General features: G+C 32.7%; 8 protein-coding genes across 12 annotated transcripts in view; 2 read left to right on the top strand and 6 right to left on the bottom strand.

Annotated features, from left to right (window-relative positions):
- Window positions 1–1,077: 1,077 nt before the first annotated feature.
- LOC122528342 (transmembrane protein 256 homolog) lies at window positions 1,078–2,984 on the bottom strand. The gene is made up of 4 exons (XM_043653363.1): window positions 2,723–2,984; window positions 1,673–1,817; window positions 1,376–1,482; window positions 1,078–1,302 (listed from the first exon to the last, which is right to left on the bottom strand). Exons 1-4 carry the CDS (start codon window positions 2,798–2,800, stop codon window positions 1,159–1,161), a joined length of 474 nt encoding a protein of 157 aa, XP_043509298.1. The 5' UTR covers window positions 2,801–2,984; the 3' UTR covers window positions 1,078–1,158.
- A 386-nt stretch (window positions 2,985–3,370) lies between these two features.
- LOC122528344 (40S ribosomal protein S29) lies at window positions 3,371–4,307 on the bottom strand. Of its 2 annotated transcripts, XM_043653367.1 has the most exons (3): window positions 4,145–4,307; window positions 3,666–3,765; window positions 3,371–3,562 (listed from the first exon to the last, which is right to left on the bottom strand). In XM_043653367.1, exons 1-3 carry the CDS (start codon window positions 4,204–4,206, stop codon window positions 3,554–3,556), a joined length of 171 nt encoding a protein of 56 aa, XP_043509302.1. In that variant the 5' UTR covers window positions 4,207–4,307; the 3' UTR covers window positions 3,371–3,553. The 2 variants fall into 2 exon arrangements, with proteins under 2 accessions (XP_043509302.1, XP_043509303.1); XM_043653368.1 differs by lacking the exon at window positions 3,371–3,562 and having other exon boundaries at window positions 3,660–3,765.
- Window positions 4,308–4,530: 223 nt separating this feature from the next.
- LOC122528337 (single-strand selective monofunctional uracil DNA glycosylase) lies at window positions 4,531–8,630 on the bottom strand. Of its 2 annotated transcripts, XM_043653354.1 has the most exons (4): window positions 7,877–8,630; window positions 7,655–7,804; window positions 7,515–7,590; window positions 4,531–4,574 (listed from the first exon to the last, which is right to left on the bottom strand). In XM_043653354.1, the coding sequence occupies exons 1-4, from the start codon at window positions 8,486–8,488 to the stop codon at window positions 4,546–4,548; spliced, it is 867 nt and encodes a 288-aa protein (XP_043509289.1). In that variant the 5' UTR covers window positions 8,489–8,630; the 3' UTR covers window positions 4,531–4,545. The 2 variants fall into 2 exon arrangements, with proteins under 2 accessions (XP_043509289.1, XP_043509288.1); XM_043653353.1 differs by lacking the exon at window positions 4,531–4,574 and having other exon boundaries at window positions 7,131–7,590.
- LOC122528333 (probable tubulin polyglutamylase ttll-15) lies at window positions 4,584–6,708 on the top strand. 3 transcript variants are annotated; one of them, XM_043653346.1, is made up of 4 exons: window positions 4,584–4,880; window positions 4,950–6,148; window positions 6,228–6,432; window positions 6,493–6,708. In XM_043653346.1, exons 1-4 carry the CDS (start codon window positions 4,866–4,868, stop codon window positions 6,586–6,588), a joined length of 1,515 nt encoding a protein of 504 aa, XP_043509281.1. In that variant the 5' UTR covers window positions 4,584–4,865; the 3' UTR covers window positions 6,589–6,708. The 3 variants fall into 3 exon arrangements, with proteins under 3 accessions (XP_043509281.1, XP_043509282.1, XP_043509283.1); XM_043653347.1 differs by having other exon boundaries at window positions 4,586–4,880; window positions 4,962–6,148; XM_043653348.1 differs by having other exon boundaries at window positions 4,588–4,880; window positions 5,119–6,148.
- Window positions 6,754–7,278, bottom strand: LOC122528341 (tRNA-specific adenosine deaminase 2). The gene has a single exon (XM_043653362.1). The coding sequence runs from the start codon at window positions 7,276–7,278 to the stop codon at window positions 6,769–6,771; it is 510 nt and encodes a 169-aa protein (XP_043509297.1). The 3' UTR covers window positions 6,754–6,768.
- A 327-nt stretch (window positions 8,631–8,957) lies between the features above and the next one.
- Window positions 8,958–19,668, top strand: part of LOC122528331 (RNA helicase aquarius) — a 17,777-nt gene continuing 7,066 nt past the window's right edge. The window contains exons 1-3 of the mRNA XM_043653343.1: window positions 8,958–9,300; window positions 9,407–10,043; window positions 10,130–10,308. Of these exons, the coding sequence (XP_043509278.1) occupies window positions 9,217–9,300; window positions 9,407–10,043; window positions 10,130–10,308 (900 nt within the window). The 5' untranslated portion in view covers window positions 8,958–9,216. The remainder of the gene's footprint in view (window positions 9,301–9,406; window positions 10,044–10,129; window positions 10,309–19,668) is intronic.
- LOC122528334 (probable G-protein coupled receptor Mth-like 5) lies at window positions 11,014–13,067 on the bottom strand. The gene is made up of 2 exons (XM_043653349.1): window positions 11,819–13,067; window positions 11,014–11,698 (listed from the first exon to the last, which is right to left on the bottom strand). The coding sequence occupies exons 1-2, from the start codon at window positions 12,615–12,617 to the stop codon at window positions 11,046–11,048; spliced, it is 1,452 nt and encodes a 483-aa protein (XP_043509284.1). The 5' UTR covers window positions 12,618–13,067; the 3' UTR covers window positions 11,014–11,045.
- On the bottom strand, window positions 13,682–19,651 carry LOC122528335 (probable G-protein coupled receptor Mth-like 1). The gene is made up of 7 exons (XM_043653350.1): window positions 19,394–19,651; window positions 17,201–17,462; window positions 16,396–16,688; window positions 16,228–16,306; window positions 15,987–16,147; window positions 15,669–15,906; window positions 13,682–15,523 (listed from the first exon to the last, which is right to left on the bottom strand). The coding sequence occupies exons 1-7, from the start codon at window positions 19,446–19,448 to the stop codon at window positions 15,325–15,327; spliced, it is 1,287 nt and encodes a 428-aa protein (XP_043509285.1). The 5' UTR covers window positions 19,449–19,651; the 3' UTR covers window positions 13,682–15,324.

The following is a 19,668-nucleotide window of genomic DNA, read 5'->3' as shown; positions in this document are numbered from 1 at the left end:
GAATGGATATAAAAATCAGCGAAGCTGGTGTATCAAATGGATTATACAAGGTACATTACTTTCTTATAACTCTGTAGAAATGTGATTCTATACAAAAATTATGAAAATATGAATTGATCAAGTAGAAAAAAAATATAATAAGCTATTATTTGTTTTACATTTATATTGTGTACCATTGCTTAAAATGATCAATATATATATACATCACTTTTTGATTTTTATTTTTATATACATGAATAATAGGACTTAATCCAGGAGTGGCGAACTTCTTCCCCGCCGCGGGTCGTATGATATCCTACTCCCTCAGTCTACCGATTTCCTTATCAAAAAAATTAGTTGCCACTCTGTGCATTCTTTTCCGTCGCAACGAACCATACAAGCTGCTTTCCCCATCTTTTTCTTTAGCAGCTAAAGCTAAAGTGAAGAGATTGATGCAATGATAGTGATCGCCCTCAAGAAAATAGGAGCACTAGCCATAACCGATCCGCTAAGTTCGCCTCTCCTGATTTAATCAATGAGTTAGTGATTGGTATTACATATAATCGTCGTTTTAGTTTTTGAAATAAAATTGCTTTCAAGTTCTGTTTCAGTCTCGTGATTTTTTTTCTAACATTATAATTATAAAATTTATTTAATCACAATCTGATATTCCTATGCTTCATAATTTTTACATTTATGGTAAAACATGTTATATTTTTACATTACATTTCTAATACAAGTAACGAGTTATAACTGGTTACGTATATATAATACAGAATCATTCATAAAGTATGCAAACTACAATGTAGAAATATAAAATGTACAATAGTATAAAATAATCTCATCTAAACCTCAGTAGTATAAAAAAAATTATGTTTACATCAATTAGTTAGTATATAAACAAGTTTTACTTTTATTTAAATCACATTATATTTCTTTAGTAGTTTTCAATAAATAAAAATACAAATGTTGCTTTACGGCGAAATATTTTTTTTAATCAAAAATATTTCGTAAGTAGCACTCGTAATATTAAAAACGATTTTAATTTATAAAGAAATAATTTATTTCAAAGTAAAATTAATGTTAGTAGTTATTTTCTGTATAAAATAGTTAGAAATTTTGTTTTATTTATATTAATTTCTTCACATATATTATAATATTCTTATGTTTTTTAACATCTTAAATACACATGCTTAACCATCCTACTATGAAACATATTCCACCTATTGGTGTTAGTTTATTATATTTTTTATCGCCAGTAAATGCAGAATAATAACAAGTTCCACAGAACAGTACTATTCCAGAAAGTAGAAACGTCGCAGCCTAAACAATACAATAATAATAAATTTAATAATATACATAACTGATATTAATACTTTAAAAAAGTTAAACATACCAAGTAACGTGCTCTACAAAAAGGTAATCCTAACATAGCTAAAGTATGAATAAAATGATAACGACTTGCAGTTTCAAATACTTGTTTTTGATCTTTTTCTAACAATTCTGAAATTAAATTATTTCATGTATATACTAAATATTATACTGAAAAATATAAATTTTTTTTAAGTATACATATTTTTTAAATATAAATAAAAATATTTCATTAAATTAATTACAACATAAAATTTTTTATGCACTGTAGAATATTATATTTATGTTGTATTAAAAAGATTAACAATTTTTTAAATCTTACTATGAGAACCATAAGCTCCAAGTATTACTGCTGCAGCACCATTCAAAGCAGCGATTTTAACAAATGGACCTGCATTTGCAGCTAACTTCCACAAAGGAGACATTTGTAATTCTGCTTTTGGTGTCAATCCTAATTGCCTTGGTACCTGAAAATAATTTTCTTTGTTTAATAAAATATTTTTTATATAAATATAAAAATTAAGTTGATAATACAAAAATAAGTTTGTATATAAAATGGTAAATATTAAAACGTATAATAATGTATAATATGAATTTCTAATTATATAAGAAAAATTCCATTACATGTTAGTTTTTATTTATTAAAATTATTTTAAAAACAATGTAGTATAAAAATGATGATGTGAAATATTCGAAAAATTTTTATAATAAAAGTACATTATAAATGTTAGAATATCATTAATTTCTTTTATATTTTTATTAAATAATAATTTATAATTTGTGATTTGATTGTTTTAGCTCTGTTAATAATATTTTACTACTTTCTTTATTTGATTGATCCCTCAGATTTTATTCAAATATTAATGTTGAAAAGTACTCTTTAAGAAGGTATATATCATAAAAAAAAGTGTTGTAAGAAATTATAACTACATTTGATTGTAATTGTAAAATATAAAATTTAAGGTTAGATATATAATTCAAATTTAAGTCAGTCCTAATTATAGCTACAAATTAAATCTAAATTTATCAATTAGATCTAAGCAAAATTAAAATTCAATTTTTTTATTAATAAATTACTATAAAAAAATATTACTACGGATTGCGTTAGGTTATATTAGATTTTGAGTTGAATTTAGCTGGTTTTAGGGACACATTTAAATTCAAATTTTATATTTTCTAACAAATTTTCTTACAAATAAAAGCATTTATGATTGCGATACATTCTATTAAGACAATTTTGCCATTATAGATAGCCTCTATCAACATATTGAAATTTGAACAAAATCTATAAAATAATAAAATATTATCATTCTGGCATTAATTTAACGTTCAAACATAATAAAACATTATAAATCTTTATTATTGAACTTACTGTTGCAATTGATGCCCAAATGTATGATGCAGATTGTCCAATTAAACTAACCTGAGCCAAAGGATTGAAATAATACATTATATTTTTACATTTATTAAGACAAGCATACAAATATAATTTATTTCATTTATATCAATATACAATCTATTTATCCAATAATAACTTTGTCAAAATTATTAAAAATGCTAACTTTAAGATACTATTATCTACACTTCATGTAACAAATCGAGTCAGGGGAAGTACACAAATCACGTGATTAAAATTTAGGGAAAACAGGATTGATCTATAATTCTGATATATTATAAAATAAAAAAAAAAACTATTTTTTTCAAATATTAATTTCTGAGGTAGATTGAACATATATTTATGCTTAATTAAATACATCACATTTAACAGGTGAGTTTAAATATGTTTTATAATGAAACGAAACTGTCTAAAAACTATATTTTATTAGTAATTATTACCAATATATTGTGGATACATTTCAAAATCACTAGAAATGAAAGAAAGGAAAAAGGGAAAAAAGAGCATAATTGGTAAAAGTAACATTTTGCAAAAAAAACTAAAAGAAAATTTATATGGGATTGTATTAGGAAAACTGTGCCTACATTTACAATTACAATTTTTTAAATTAATGATACAAATACGTTTAATAGAAATTCATTTTATTGTATCTCATAGTTGTATTAAATACAATATAATTTAGTTATTTTCGAACTAATTCAAATATCGATGAAGATTGATGTGGGAATTGCTGCTTGATTTTTACATTCATGTATGTTTGTGTTTGGAATTTTGAAAAATTGTTGCCCATTACATTGTTGCCACACATTAATCCAGCTGTAAATTGAAAAAAAGATAAATTTAGAAATAATATTTTAATAATTATATATACTAGAAATATATTTGTAAATATATTGTAAAAATAACTCAAATTTTATACCTTCTTGAAACCAATATCAGCAGCATATTCTCTAAAGCATTGTCGACAAATATTTAAACCATATTTGCGAATCAATCCATGTCTATTTGCACAAGCGCGGCTATAAAGTAACAATACGATTACTCATATAAATAAATTATGCTAGTCTGTAAAGTAATGTAACATGATTATTTACATAAATAAATTATAACCTCAATGTGTATCGTGCATAGTATACACATTGAGGTTATAATTGAAAACTGAAGAAAACAGTTTTTCTAATTAAAATAATTTATCTCTTGACCTATAATGACAATATAATAATTCATACTTTTAAATAATTTATACTAAAAACTAAAAGAATATATTTATGTTCTGGAAAACATAACGTTGACACGCGGTGAAATACATTCTTTGTTATTTTGTGATATAAATTTATTTATAGATTTATTTATAGATAATTTATAGACGAAAATATAATAAAATATAGTAATACTGACCAGGATCTAGATCCTTGCCCATATTTTCGTGGATGTGAGTACCAAATATTTTGAAAACCCATTTCTCTTTTTGCAGAAATGCACTTGACGACTTGCGAAGCGAAAAGAAGCGACAGAAATGTTGAAAAATGCGTTTGGGCACAATACTACATTACAATGCTACACTAGCGTACTCTAACTTTTCCCGCCAATATTTAAACAATTTCTCAATATAAACATCTCATAATATTAAAAAAAACTGTTTATTATAATACACTTTTGTATTTATATAGAAAATATATACTATATATATTAATAATAGATAATAGATATACAATTTGGTAATAGAATAATGCCTTGCGAACTCTCGCTATCTACTTTACGTTGAGGCAACTTTCTTTACGCACATAGATCTTGCCTCATTAACTGACCAAATTCGGGAAAGATAATACTATAATTTTAAACTGAAAAACCTTTATTATTGAAAAATAGCTTTTTTTCACGATTTATTTCATTTTAAATTATTTACAAAACATAAAACATTTCAAAAAAACAGAGTACAACACGTATAGAAATTTACGTATAGAAACCGGTTTTAAGAAATTATGCTTTCATTAGGAAGTAGGTGGTATAGCGGAGAAAATTACGGTACTTATCGGACTACGACACAGTGGTGTAAACACAAGTATACTATGTTCTTCTGCTATTGTTAACAAATGATATTAAAATTATATGTTTAACTATGTCTAATAAACAGGTTTGTAAACTTTATTGATAGTTGCATGATTATTTCAATCATTTCAATAAATTGAAATAATCAGCTTAGAAACTTTTACAGAATGCTGATCAACGTACAATATATACTCAAATGATGAATTTAAAACTGAAAACAATTTTCAAGATGTTCTTATATTCTGCAATAGTTCCAATAATTTTATATTGTTTTTTTTTATACTTCTTATATTATCAAGAGAACTTAGTAAATGTACAATTAGGAATGGAAGAAATGGAAGAAAAGAATCCACTATATCGAGTATATGCGAGAAGCAACGACACTGGATATTTAAAACATGTATTTCTCGTATTGGAACGTTTGGGATTTAAACAAACCAACGATGCATTCAATTGGGATTTACTATGGGCGCATGACTATCCATTTAGAACTTTAAGTTCTACCTTAAAGAAATTGAAATCTTATCAGCGCATTAATCATTTTCCCGGTTGCGGATATATCACGAATAAGGTAGACTTATCAACGACGGAAGGCCGCTATATTTTACCAGCATTTAAAATACCAGAACAAAACAACGCATTTTTGCTATATGCTAATCAACATCCCGAGAAGATATTTGTACAAAAGTCGAATGATCATCGTGGTATCAGTATAAAAAACGTGAGCGAAATAAATATTACAGGAACTGGATCTTTTGTACAAGAATTTATACAACGACCATTTCTTGTAGATGGGTACAAATTTGATATTGGTGTATACACTGTGATCACATCCGTCGATCCTCTTAGAGTATATGTGTACAAAGGTGATGTTCTCTTTAGATTTTGTCCTGTGAAATATTATCCATTTGATTCTGAAGTTTTAGACAAGTACGTAGTTGGCGATGATTACTTGCCAATTTGGAATGTTCCATCTTTGAAACACTATTACAGTAAACTGAAATTTTCAATGAAAGATTCGTTTGACGCGTATGTACGTTCGCAAGGAAAAAATCCAAAAAAAGTTTGGAATGGTGTATACGAAGCAATAAGAGAGATTACCTTGTCAAAAGAGAACTATATTAAAGAAGCTGTAAAACATTTTGGAAATGGTAGAAATTTTTTCGAATTGATCAGAATTGATTTTGCTCTTGATGAAGATTTAAATATTTACACCATGGAAGCAAATATGTCTCCAAATTTATCTTCAGCGCATTATCCTCCAAACCAATTACTTTACGAACAAGTCATATTTAATTTATTTTCCTTAGTTGGCATAGGACAAAGAATGAGGAAAAATTCTTTAAAACCAAGGTCTTATTAAATTTTGTATTACAATTAAACTAAAAATTCAAAGTATGCACTGTTACAATTAATATATTTATATTTTTAGGAACAGAATGGAAGAAAAAATGGAAGTAGCTGACAAGAATATAATGGTTTTGCCAGAACTTTGTATAAAATGTAATGATTGTTTTCGTGTAGAATGTCAACTATGTAGTCCTTGTTTTACACCTGAAATTAAACTGATTTTGTCTCAAAGTTACTTAGAACATCAGAATAAAATGGATTTTCAAAGAATCTTTCCACCTTCTATAGTAAGTTTTCTTTTAAATATTCATTTTATTTAATATTAATTAAATTATTATTATTTTCAGACAAAAGATATGATATTAAAAGATTACACATTAAAAAATCAGTTACTTGTCAGATGGTACCAAGGCAAGTGTGAATTAGATCATTCATGGTGTTGACAACTACATATTTTTAGAATTTATTAATTTATATGATGCATGTATATAAAATAACCTACCAACTGTATGATTACTGACATATTATATTTTGTATCAAATCAAAATAGAAACTAAAATTTATTCTTTGATTTATTAGTTAAATAAGAAAATAAAATTGTTAAATTTTCATATTTTTAATATTTATGTTTCTTTCTTTTTACGACTCTTTTTCATTTTTGATTCAGGTGCATTTGGATTTGTACCTTTATAAAATTCTTTTAATAATATCATTGCTTCATTATCTCTGGTACCACCTACTATTTTTGTTCTTGAATTATAAAGTTTTGGTACTTCAAAAACACTAATACATCCACCAAAACGATCATTCCTACAACCATATATAACATTATGTACCTGCAATTGACATAATGCAGACATGCACATTATACATGGTTCTACAGTAACAATAACATCAATATCATAAAAAACACTTTTGTAGTCCAAATTTTTTGTCTTACAAAATTCTAAAACTTGATCTATACAATTGATTTCTGCATGTCGAGTTGCATTGCGAGTTTTATTAACTGTGTTATTACCTACAGCAATGACATTACTGTTGTATACAAATAAACACCCAACTGGAACTTCACCAACTTTTAATGACTCATTTGCCTTTTGTAAAGCAACATCCATCCAACTTAAAATATCCATTGTACTTTTTTTGTGTTCTAATAACTTTAACTTAACAAATTTTTATAAAAATACAAACACACACACACATATACAGTAGATTATAAAATAATAGCTACAGGAATTTGCAAAGTAATATAAATAACATAAATTCTACAGTAAGGTAACATAACTTCTACTGATGAAGAATAAAATTTTTTCTATTTTTCTTGTCAAGGTATTTTAAACTGTAAAACATTCAAGTAATCCAAACTCACTCAACTTTTGTGTTGCTTTCTCACTCCAATTTTTATTATTCACAGCACGTGGACTTGGATGAGGTAAGCATAAAACCTAAAAACATTATAAAGTTAAATATACTTTAAATACTTATTTTAAATAAAATTTTACTGACTACCTTCACAGGTAATTTTGAAGACTGAACTACTAATTGCGCTCGTTTTTCTGCGTATCCGCCAATGCCAATCACAATTTCAACTTTTAAAATACTGATAGTTTTTGCCAAAGCCTTATCACAAGCAGCATGTAATGTTTGTACCTCTGGTGCCTAAGAAAAACAAATAAGAGATTTATATACATAAATATGATTATAAATAATAGATAGGTAATATATAACTGCCTTCAGTTCTGCTGGTGTAATATTGCAGCCTTTTTTATTCATTAACGCAATAGGACAATAGTTATGTATATATGCGTGCTTAAACAATTTTTCAGGACTTTTGCATAATTCTTGAAAGAGACCCCATAATCTTTTCCCACTGACTTCACTACGGGTACATTGAAATCCAGTTACTTTCCTACTTGGTTGTTCTTTGGCTGGTTTTCCAACTGGTCCTGAAATTTTTAACCAATCGCGAACCATATTTATCTCTCCAAATGGAACACCAGTTTGGACCATACCCCAAGGGCCAGGATTCATTCCAAGAAATAATATTTTCTTAACAGTCTTACAATACTTCTCTACGTACATAGTGTGTATATTAAATGCATACTCAAGAGGATTATAAACATATTCTACCGGTGAACGGAATGTAATTTTTCCAACTTCAATAGCCAAATTCTGTTCGAGTGATAACAATTGTTGAGAAACATTTTCAAGTGATACATCACTTGTAATTATACTATCGTTTTCTTTCTCTACATTGTCTTTGTCTTCTAATTTCATTCTTTTGGGATTAATATCTACTAAATCACTATCACGTCTTGCTTTAACTTTCCTAGAACTTGACATTATGATGATTTCTTTAATACAAACTTTGTTATCGTTGTTGTCGTTATAAATCGTTTTTAAAAATTTTGTGACAGAAATCTAACGAGATGAGATCTATTATGAGATCTATTTAATGCATTTTAAAAATGTTTTATACAAATACTCTTACACATAGCACAATAGTCGTTTGAACTTGGACTTTCACAAGGAAGTGACCGTTCATTCATCAGATAGAGAAAGAAAAATATAGTGAAACGAATAACAGGATGAGTAAAAAAGAGAAGAAACATAACTAACAGAACTAACCTTCACTGACTTCTTTTACATTAATATACAATTATAAAATTATTAATTTATTAATGACTGTAAATAATATTGTAATAATGATGGACTTAACAATTGCAAATGTAAATACCAATCGCATTTGACTTTCTACTTTTGAACTTGTTCTTTAATTTTAATCAGTAGTAATGATTGGAGCTTTGTCTCGGCCAATGAACAACCGTAGAATGTATTCTATGAAAATATAAAAACTAGTAGCGTAAAATTACGCATGTTAGCTGTTGATAAATCCGAATAATCGTAATAAGTACAGATTTATTTAGAAAGAAAATGAAATAAAGTGGTACATATGATCGTGTATAGTTTATTATATATGTATGTACATGTTACTTGTTACCATGAGTAATGTCGGTTAATTTTTAACCTTAATCTTAACCTCAACATCGGTTGAGTAACAGCGGTGCAACATGGAAAATCAAAACGGAATGACAGTTAAAAGCAATAATCCTGCTCCCACAGTGGAACAGATAAATGCTGATCGTATAACACAGGTATTTATTTGCTAATCTATTTTATTATATGAATTATACATATTATTTCTTTATTATAAAAAAATATGTTTACACATCTATTTTAATAAACAATAAACAATTACAGCTTGCAAATAAGTATTGGGCGCCGCATACAATGGATTCACATCTTTCATTTAGTTCTCAAATAGTAGAAGATATTTATGTCCAAGAAATATGCGCGTCTAAATTCTCTATTCGAAGAATCATGATGTTAGAATTCAGCCAATACCTAGAAAACTTCCTATGGCCGAATTACAATGCAAAAACTGCAACTCGTGCTCACACCATGTCCATTGTTGTCATGGTTAATGAGAAATTTCGAGAAAGGGTTCAAGTTTGGGAGGCATTTGAAAAAAGCCCTGAACATTTTCCTGAGTTCTTTCAAAACGTTTTGGAAGCATGTCTTGAAGAGAGTATAATGGACTTTGATTTGAAGGAGCAAACAGCATTGATTGTTTTCTTAAATCATTGTTTTAATTCCATGGAAGTATTACTGGTTAGAGAAGAAGTGAAAAGACTTGTGTCATTATCTATGTGGATTTCACTGCAACAAGGTCGTAGAGAATTGGAGTTCAGAAAATATCCAAAGTGGAGAAAGTACTGGAAAGTCATAAGGAAAAAGGATAATCCTCAATACAAAGAGAAGTTAGAATGGGAACGTAAATTTTTACACAAATTGATGATAAAATTTATGACAATATTGGAAACAATATCAGAAGAAGGTAAATTAAAATAAAAATCTAGACTATTTTGTATGGCTCGAAAATATTTTTACAGCATAATATTATAACTTAGTATTTTTCAATAGGACCACTTTTATCAGATAAGGTACGATATTGCGAGAGATTTCTCGAGCTGGTAATAGATTTAGAAGCTCTATTACCAACTAGACGGTTTTTCAATACAGTTATGGACGATTGTCATTTGGTAGTAAGGTGCCAGCTATCCAATTTATTACATCGCCCGGAAGGTGAATTATTTGGCCAGGTGAGTCTTTTTTCTTAAAATTTTTTAATCAAATAGGAAAATGTAATATGTTTAAAAACATATATTTGTTTTATAAAAATGGTACACCATTTACAAAAGTCGTGTTTATACAAATATAAATATTATATTTTAATTAAAAGTAAAAAATTCTTAGAAGTAAAAGATTCCTTAAAACAAAATATTTTTATAAAAAAATGATAGTTGTAATGATAATATTTATGGTTGTCTATATTCATTGCGATAAATTAATTGAATATTTTGTATAGATATGTACAGATAAGTGCACATTTTTGTAAGGCATAAAAAGTTCTCTTTCAAGGCACTTAAAAAATGTTTCAAAATAGCTAAATATACAATTAGTATTGATGAATTTAGATTTGTATGATAAGAGTAATGAAATTATCAACAATGATATGTATGTTATATTTTCCTAAAACGAATAATTTTGTTAATTTTAAGAATTTTTGTAGATATCATTATATACAATGTGTTAACTTGCTATTTATGAGGACATTATATTTTTGCCTTGATAAATCGTGCATTTATTAACATAATCCAATATTCCTTGTCATATATTTGTGATAAAGCATTGTTATAAATGTGCTTCTCACTCAATATGTTCAATCAAATGTGTTCCTCATTTGATATGTTCAGTCAAATGTGCAAAATACAATAAATTAACTTCAATTATCTTGTGAGATTGAATTTCATAGTGAGCTGTACGATTTAATAATTCTTTAATATCCCGCGTTGATAGCAGTCATTTCTTCGCCCCAGTCAAGACCCTCAATGTTTTCCCCTGAATTACAGCAGTTGCACGTTTTACCAAGCAAAAATGTAACTCTTCTCTGTCCAAATACGCAAACATAAAGTATTAGAATCGCTTGCAGTAAATTAATGACGACATGACAGTACTCTAATGTCTTGTAATTCAGTTGCGATAGCAAAAGTGACAGCCAACCGATACTCATTATCGTAAACAAGAAAACAAACATCCTAAAGCTGTATTTCATTTTATGATGAATTCGACCGTATGTGCTCATTCGTTTAATCCTGTTGGCGGTTGTTAGCGCAAAGCATAAGTCGATCATTATTGTAAATGCGATCGACGTAAATAGCACGGAAATGCCTAGCCAACCGATCGTTTCCTGAGGTGGATATATCATTCCGCCAACGACAGGCTTGTTAGTCTCTAAAGCAAAATGTGCAAAAATCGCAGTACCCGCTATGCAAATCGTCGAACCCCAAACGTACGTAGAATAGTAACAATATTTCCTCCCGTCGGTTACTCTTAGAAATACATTTCGCGAACGAAACGTGTTCCACACGTAATAACCCAAGGCATTCAGCCAGAAAAATGCAGCTAACAAGGAGACGTACATGACGGTATCTGAAAAAAGAAAAGGAAAATAGGTATATTTCTATAAGAAACTAAATATTTTTTTCAATTGGAAGTATTTTAAATGCAATTGAAATGTTTGTATTTTTATATTTCATACGTATTTCGTACCGGCAATCATAAAACTGACGTGATTGCCGAATTCCGTAAAGATCCTGACCGTAGACGCAGATTGACCGGCTATAAGGCACAGAGTCATGCTAGTTATCATATTTCCCACAAGATCACGCAGCTGCGGTAGAACGAAATAGACAACCGCGACAACCAGGTAACTGGCTATTGATATTGCGTGGAAGGTAGGATCGATCGCGTGTTTCATCAAATAATTCGTGTCGGACCATTTGACAACCACGTCGGGTACGCAGATCATCGCGTATGTCGCTACCAGTCGATCTCTGCTCAAAATCGCTTTGTCAGCGCAGTAATGTCCGAATGGGTAGTCGTAATGAATAGAAATCGTGTCGAGATCATCCTCGTCCATCGAATCGGCATCGTCGAATTTAAATATACCATTGTACTCCTGGCTTCCCTTCGTCAAGTCGGTGGTGTAGTGCCGTAACACGCCAGTTGTCAATATCGCGAGACGATCCTCGCCGGATCGATAATGATACACGTTCCATTGATGCTCGTTGGATTGACATTTCGGCCTTCCGATCTTCAATTGATAACTCGGTTGTACCGGCCTGTTCCTTGATATACCGTTGACCTTTTCCTCCACAAATTCCGGCTTCCACTCCGTCTCGTTCGTTTCCGTCAATGGCGTGCACGTGTCGTCGACAAGAAGCTCGTTCTGCTCGCAACACTTCGCCACGCTGATTAAACTCGCTCTGTCGTCTGTGCTCGCGGGAAGGGGACAATTTGTCCCCAATGTACCGATAACGATAAGCAACGCACTCGCGAGATAATACATGTCATCGAATCGGCACTGCAGTTCCTACTCTCGTACCTTTGTTTCTCGTGCATTGGTTCCTCTTTGTTCGTTCGTTAGCTAACTTTCAGCCTTTCGGTTTGGCTCTTAAATCGATCTCTTCGAGGGCTGCCTCGATATTACCTGGCCGCGTAGCGTTGTTACTCACTCGTTCGCATCGTAACGCAACGATGACGGACTTCTCGTGTGTTCATCGCCATACCTGACAATGCCGCCCGCGGTGGTTACCCGCCTAGCGAGATCTACCCCTGCCATACCCGCCGCCATCGCGTCGCATCCATTCCCATTCTCTCGCACTACCTCTCTCTCTCTCTCTCTCTCTCTCTCCTTCGTTCGTTTGCTCGCACGCTGGCTTGCTTACTCTCTTTTTCTCTTTCTCCCTTCCCCGTGGCTGTCTCATCTCGCTCTCCCCTTCCCTCTCCCCGCTACTCATCTTTACCTTTCTCGTTCACTTTGCACTTTGGCTTCGCTGTCTCCTCTCATATTTTACTCGTATTTTCGCGTTAATTCAATTTGTGCGACGGTTCTCTGATTACTGACTCCACGCCCCAGCACACGCGCGTAATATAGTCGTTCGTAACGCGCCTATCCACATTCATGCAATCGTGCACAATTAGTTGACGCTTTGCTATTTAGTAACTCGCGATTCTTTCAACGATTCCTACATGAGATGAGGCTCGACTATTCGATATATATATCGTGTGAACCGAGCATACGTAATAATTGCAATGTTTACGAGTGTCACACGAGATCTAGACTTGTGCTTCACGCACACGTGTCTCAGCTATATTGCACAATCGTTCCGTCCTTGAAACTATCAAGCATTTCTTAGTTTTGTATTTTAGTTTTTGATTGGTTCAAGTCTCGTTTACAGGGAGTTGCAGTCGAAAATTTGTAAAATTTTAGGTTTTTATCATTTAGCATCGCAAAGAAGCGGTCAACTAAAGGAGATATGTTTTTTTTTTTATTTCGATCGATTCAATTTATGTACAAGCGAGATTGAAACAAGAAATTTTCTTCGACGTGAGCAATTGATCACATGCCACATATCATCACAATAATGTGTTTATTCGATGATAACGATATAACTTGCTTTATCATTTAACACGTTTATTTTTTACGAAGCAATTTATCACACTTGTTCAATGTACAAGCTGTAAAACGAGTTTAAAAAAAAAAAAAATTGAAAGCGGACAATGCTCACTCGAGTTAGACTCTAAACTATTCTATTGTATTGTACCCTACATAAATTAAGGAATAAAAAAAGTATTCTAAAGTTGCCCGTAATCCGAACTTAAAGTTCAAAGAATCGTCTTGTGCTATCGCTGAGGCATAAAAAAACTCACATTTCTTTCTCGTTGGAGCACCTTTGCTTTACTAAAATATTGATCTGTTCGCGTGCAAAACGTCATATTGTATGTGTGTGCGTTTGTGTGTCACGCAATGCAAATGCAATTCTTATCTTGGCATCGTCGATAGTAGAGCATTACTCATAGTAATGTGGGTAACCACTCAATATACCTCGTTGTTCTTTTGCACCATCCTCGTTTATCGCGTCTTCGCACAACAGACTACTTGATTACTCGCGCACATTGCTTTGTTTAATCATCCTAATAGTTTCACGCAACGAAGAATACGATCGTTTCAATGCGGCGCAGCGCAACGATGATCTAGTTTCTACACTGTATCATTTCACACACCGTAGATTTCTCTCTGATCTTTTTTTCTTTGTTAAAAAATAAATTTTTGTTTTTCTTTTGAAAATTCGATTGGCGCAACGACTTTTACTTTTGTGCGAAATGGATTTAATTTTTAATTCTACGTAAATATAGAAAAAAATATGGAATTCGTGCAAATTAATATTAAAATTGGCAAGATTTTTCATGCCAGTGGCGCTTAATTTATACTTAATTGACTTCTTCGTTCCTATTAATTCTCTTTTTCCTTACGTTTATTTTAACTAGAAGATACTTCGATTTTGTTCGCTAAGATGCTGAAAGATATCCTGCCAGTTCCAAATAAGGGGAAGACGAATAATAAATATCTCTAATGTTCCGATATACGTGGTTCTAACGTTCACGATGCGATATCAAGTAACAAGTTTTTAATGGCTTAAAGACGTCAGAAGTACACGTAATTTAAAGTGAATCGTCATCTCGGAAGTGCCGCGTCAGTCGACTAGAATAAGAAAGTTTGATACCGAACGTTCTCCGGGAGGATATTAAGGATTTTATCCTCAATGGACAAAATCCTTAATATAAAAATTACCATGATGAATTGTTAGGTGTTTTTTCACGCAAGCGAAAACGTGACGTGCAATGCCGATGAGTTCCTTTAGCTAATCTACAGATCGGTAAAAATCGCAATCAATCGGTAGTATAGTAATTACGACGTTGCAATTAACGCGATACCTGTTCGCTGACAAGACAACATTTCTAGAGATTCTTAATCAATTATAAACGTATATCTCACGCATTCGTTATAGAGTATTAAATTCTACGCGGTTTTTGTACGATTCTGTTGCTTAAATATAGGAATAATAATTCTTTGTCTCGTTGTCATTACCCGCGATTACCTTCGACTAATCGAACGTGTATAGATACATGATAAGAAATTATACGTCCCATTACGTCTGGTATTAACCACAATGGAGAGGAGGGGGAAGAAAAGAATTGTTCTCGTAAACACACTAGTCATGTTGCGATAATTCGACTTCTTCGGGTAGCACCTCCTCGCACTCTTCGTCCTCGTAGACCGTCCAAGACTTTGGGAAGTTAATTCCACAAGGTTTCTTCTTCGCCAGCAGCTTCCTGACTCGCTTTCGCATCGCGACTAACAGAAGGAATATTATGAAACCTTGCAGCGCGTTCAGTATGTCCATCGGCATCCTAAATTGCAGTCGAAAGTCAAAATTATGTAATCGAGCGTTGATGCGTTGACTGGTAATTTTTAGCAATTAAAAGCTGAAAGTGAACAACCTCGACGGTTGTGATTCACATTTCGTTTCGGGGGAGGGAGACAGATGGAAATTACCAGAAATCGTGTTTGGTATGATCGGCATACGAGAGCACCTCGAAGATCCATGTCACCCCCATGACGAATATCAGTTTGACGTAAAGCAGGCATTTAAAACGTAGCGCTCGTAATTTGCTTCCGTTGTAGTCGCGATACTGATGCCACAATCGCCAGCCAGTTAAACCAAGGTAGATAACGTTCAACGCCAATAAAATAGCGATTGGCCCGTAAAAATACGCCCACGTTTGATCGTGGCCTGTAACAACATAGACGACAAGTCGTTAAACAGGACAACGACAAATGTCATTAAAGGATCGTTAAGCTTTTTAAAAATACCGCTGAACCAACAGCTTTGCTCTCCGAAACCGGGCTTCAGGTGTTCCCCATTTGCGTGGTGAGTGACCAGTGTCGCAATCAGGAAGCACAACGGTCCACCCCAACCGATAATAGAGTAGACGATGAAAAGTGACTTATCTTTAATTATGAAATCTTGAAACCTTCGAAAGATAACGAACAATCAATACGAATATGAATGGGGCTCGTCGGCGGCTTTAGGCGTTAGGTTTTATTGACTTACCAAACTGTTCTCCACACGTTGAACGAGACGATGTTTAGCCAGAAGAAAACAGACATAAAGCCGAGATATAAAACGAATCCTGGAAGAATAAACGAACGATTAATTTCGAAGATCCCGTGGCGTAAGCGTGAATACAAACAAAATCACGTTCGCTAGCATCTCCAGTACCTAGAAAGACGCATATGTGATAGTCTTCCTCGTTTGATGGCCTCAAAATCTGAATGGAAAGGATGATGTAACTGACTGCCAATGACGTGACTACGGCCATCATCGCTTTATCTTGAACCTCCCTTAATTCTGGCAGTAAAATGTAGATAGCCAGCGTGGCGATCAAGAATATAGCCGATATGATACTGAGGGCGCAGAACAATATGTTCTTCCACGTACCATTGTACGCGCTGTATTCATCGAAGCATAACAGAGCGACTTGCGAACCCGTTTCCCGCTTTGCCACGCAAAATCTGTCAGCAGGTCAACATATTTGCATTCTTTTTTTTTTTTATATTCCAAAGCTAGGATAGAAGATAAAATTTCTCAATGGAGAACATTATATATATATATATATATATATATATATATATATAAAATGTAATTATAAATATATATAATATAATTATAAAGTATAACTATAAGTATAATTATAATTATAATATAATTATAAAGTATAATTATAATCATAAGTATAATTATAAGTAACTTTAAAAGTATAATTATAAATATATAAAATATATATATATATATTTTTCCACGAGATTTATATTTAGGTACGATTTACATTTATCGTTTGATTTCATTCTGCGTGTTTCACGTGATAAGCATCCTCGGTTTGAAGCGTTTAAAATTTCGTAGCAGTTCAAAATTTAAACACAAAATTTTAAAATTTAAATGAACGGATACACGTCACGGTCCTCTGCGATTCAACGAAAATTCCAGTTGAGTAATTAGAAAGTACATTGGGAATAATGTCGTTTACCTATCCGCCGTTATATTTATGGGATTCGTGTCCGACAGTTGTAGCCATGTTTTCTCGTGTTCCTGCATCACGAGGAATTTGTCCTCGGGGTCTACCTCGGGGTCGATCAGATACCAACCGGACGAGCATGTGAGCTTAATCGAACTACCATCGGAACAGTTCAGCGTGGTCAACCATATAAAACCATCCGAACAGCAGTTGATGTCGGTCGATGCCTGGCTCCGTGAGATCGTCAACGTTAGTAGACCGATCCATAGCAGACCTAAAAAAAAAAAAGAAAAAGGGAACAATTTGTTCCTCGATCACCTTCGATTGTGAAATTTCCCTTGTTCGTAGAATTATTTTGATTGCACGTTTGATTTGCACGGGAAATTCTTCCGAAACGTTTCTTTTTTTTTTTTTTTTTTTTCTTTTTTTTCGCGGGAATCTCTCCATCGTACGATTTCTGTGTACATAAATAACGATTAAAGATACGTTTGTGTATCCGAATAAGGTTCGTTTACTTCGAAATCGTGACGAGTAACATATATTTTGTACCGATAAAACAACTTGTGAAGGCGCGCGCGCGTGTGTGCGTGTGTATCGTCACGATATATTATCACAGCGATTTCCAATATCTTTATCTTCCCTTGCGATAGACATCGTATTAGAAAGCTTGTTGATCTAGTAGCTGAACGATACGATGAAAACGACGATTCAGAATGAAAGTATCGAGCAGATAGATAAACCATGAAAAGGAACAAGAAGAGAGATACTTAACAATGTTTAATCTCAATATCCTTCGTGCTCGTCGTTTGCCCTGGCCATGCGAGGAGAACACAAATAATACATTTAGCAAAAACAATTAGCTCTTTGTTCTCGATAAGAGCTAATTGTAGATGTATCGTAGAAAAATGTCTCCCTCCCCCCGCCCCGTTATTGGCAATTGAATGTTGGCGTACTCGAAAAGCACGTTCGATCTCGCGACGAGAGGGAACGAAATAGTCTCGCGTTTAAAGAAACGCGATTCGGTTGTAGTAACCTAGTTCAGTGTGCAGCTGTGTGTACACGTATGCAGTATGAAACGATTGCATTGAGAAGAAGAAGGGATGCTTATGCCTCTGTTAGCGAGAATGTTCTTTATGCCTCTCTTCTTGCCTTCCTCAATGCCTCTGCTCACACGAACACCATTGCGCTCTTTTTTTTTTTTTTTTTTGTTTTTCTTCTTCATTGAGTCGCGAGCCACGTGCAGCACGCGTATTCTCTTATTTTTTTCCCCCCCCGATTATCGCGACATTAACACGGCTAATTCGATTCACATTCGCGATTCGCTCCCGTAATGGAGCATTGTCTCTGTCATTGTTCGTTGTGACTCTGCGACATGTGTGTATTTCGTTTAAACGTATGCACAATCTCGTTGATGGTTACAGAATGCGTATTTCGTATTTCGTTTCGTGTCGCTCGGTAATAATTATCTGAGGGAAAGTGACTCGAAAATTTCGTCAAACGCGAGTGATGAAATTATGAGTCGTTGATTTCGTATTTTTAGAATTTCTTACTTAGCGATAAGAAGGAACATACATGTAATTTTAAAGGAACATATATTGCATTTTGCAGATTTCAGTAACGAAAGTTTGTAAGACAAAACGTTTCAATCGTTTATTCGCGATTAGTGTTATTACACGCCATACACAAGCATATCTATGATTTGCTGCTCCTAGATTCTTTTGTATGCTTTTGTATCAGTTGCTTTAATCGCGATCGATGAAAGAAAAAAAATGTGACAGTAAACACGTAAACATCGTTTTCCTCCTCGAGATTTCCCGCGTGATGCAACGCGTATTTCTTGCAAACGCAAAATTTCACGCTCGTTTCTCGAACCGTGGGTGGCCGTTCCGTCTAATAATCTATTAGAAATTCCCGAAGGCAGGTGTGAACAGAAATTCTCGACATGTTGCATGTCGAATGTTCGTTACAGCAAAAAAATTAACGTGAGTTTTATGAGGTTCGATTATTTACCATAACTGAATCATTAACTAGTGCTCGTGGAACAATACATTTCGCAACGATGTCGCTACTTCTCCTCGATGATTCGACGAAATTTCAAAATGAACTACAAACTAAGAGTTCGACGTTATTAATATTAAATGCAACTGAAACCATCATATCTATTTGGATAAGAAGAGACAAATAAAGAATAAAGAGATATCGTACCTTTGACTGGCAACGTGCCCGGACGCCTGTTGTAGCTCACGTTTAACAACATCATCTCCCCAATTTTTATTACTTCATTTCTTCATCCACTGCGAAACGAAACTTGTTTTCGCGAAATTCACCGAGTCTCAGCCAGTAGTCTGGTCCAATCCCATCGAATCGCGTGCACTTGATGATCGTCGCTGTTGAAGATGTTCAAAGTACAGATTTTCTCCCTCTCTCTCTCTCTCTCTCTCTCTTGTTTTTTTTTTTTTTTTTTTTTTAGAGAGGAGAGA

The sequence above is a fragment of the Frieseomelitta varia genome, unplaced genomic scaffold (genome assembly GCF_011392965.1).
Source record: "Frieseomelitta varia isolate USP_RPSP 00005682 unplaced genomic scaffold, Fvar_1.2 scaffold_249, whole genome shotgun sequence".
NCBI lineage: Eukaryota > Metazoa > Arthropoda > Insecta > Hymenoptera > Apidae > Frieseomelitta > Frieseomelitta varia.
This window is presented reverse-complemented; position numbering and strand designations above follow the sequence as displayed.

Excerpts from the sequence above, each read along its gene's own strand:
- LOC122528342 (XM_043653363.1), bottom strand. The coding sequence starts at position 2,800 with ATGTATTATTTCAATCCTTTGGCTCAGGTTAGTTTAATTGGACAATCT. Across the intron at positions 1,483-1,672 it reads TGGAGCTTATGGTTCTCATA|AATTGTTAGAAAAAGATCAA; the intron begins GTAAGATTTAAA and ends ATTTAATTTCAG. Across the intron at positions 1,303-1,375 it reads TTTGTAGAGCACGTTACTTG|GCTGCGACGTTTCTACTTTC; the intron begins GTATGTTTAACT and ends TGTATTGTTTAG.
- LOC122528344 (XM_043653367.1), bottom strand. The coding sequence starts at position 4,206 with ATGGGTTTTCAAAATATTTGGTACTCACATCCACGAAAATATGGGCAA. Across the intron at positions 3,766-4,144 it reads GGGCAAGGATCTAGATCCTG|CCGCGCTTGTGCAAATAGAC; the intron begins GTCAGTATTACT and ends GTTACTTTATAG.
- LOC122528333 (XM_043653346.1), top strand. Across the intron at positions 6,149-6,227 it reads AAAAATTCTTTAAAACCAAG|GAACAGAATGGAAGAAAAAA; the intron begins GTCTTATTAAAT and ends TTATATTTTTAG. Across the intron at positions 6,433-6,492 it reads GAATCTTTCCACCTTCTATA|ACAAAAGATATGATATTAAA; the intron begins GTAAGTTTTCTT and ends TATTATTTTCAG.
- LOC122528341 (XM_043653362.1), bottom strand. The coding sequence starts at position 7,278 with ATGGATATTTTAAGTTGGATGGATGTTGCTTTACAAAAGGCAAATGAG.
- LOC122528337 (XM_043653353.1), bottom strand. The coding sequence starts at position 8,488 with ATGTCAAGTTCTAGGAAAGTTAAAGCAAGACGTGATAGTGATTTAGTA. Across the intron at positions 7,805-7,876 it reads TTACACCAGCAGAACTGAAG|GCACCAGAGGTACAAACATT; the intron begins GCAGTTATATAT and ends TGTTTTTCTTAG. Across the intron at positions 7,591-7,654 it reads CTTCAAAATTACCTGTGAAG|GTTTTATGCTTACCTCATCC; the intron begins GTAGTCAGTAAA and ends TAATGTTTTTAG.
- LOC122528334 (XM_043653349.1), bottom strand. The coding sequence starts at position 12,617 with ATGTATTATCTCGCGAGTGCGTTGCTTATCGTTATCGGTACATTGGGG. Across the intron at positions 11,699-11,818 it reads CGTCAGTTTTATGATTGCCG|ATACCGTCATGTACGTCTCC; the intron begins GTACGAAATACG and ends TTCTTTTTTCAG.
- LOC122528335 (XM_043653350.1), bottom strand. The coding sequence starts at position 19,448 with ATGATGTTGTTAAACGTGAGCTACAACAGGCGTCCGGGCACGTTGCCA. Across the intron at positions 16,689-17,200 it reads ATAAATATAACGGCGGATAG|ATTTTGCGTGGCAAAGCGGG; the intron begins GTAAACGACATT and ends ACCTGCTGACAG. Across the intron at positions 16,307-16,395 it reads TCACATATGCGTCTTTCTAG|GATTCGTTTTATATCTCGGC; the intron begins GTACTGGAGATG and ends TTATTCTTCCAG.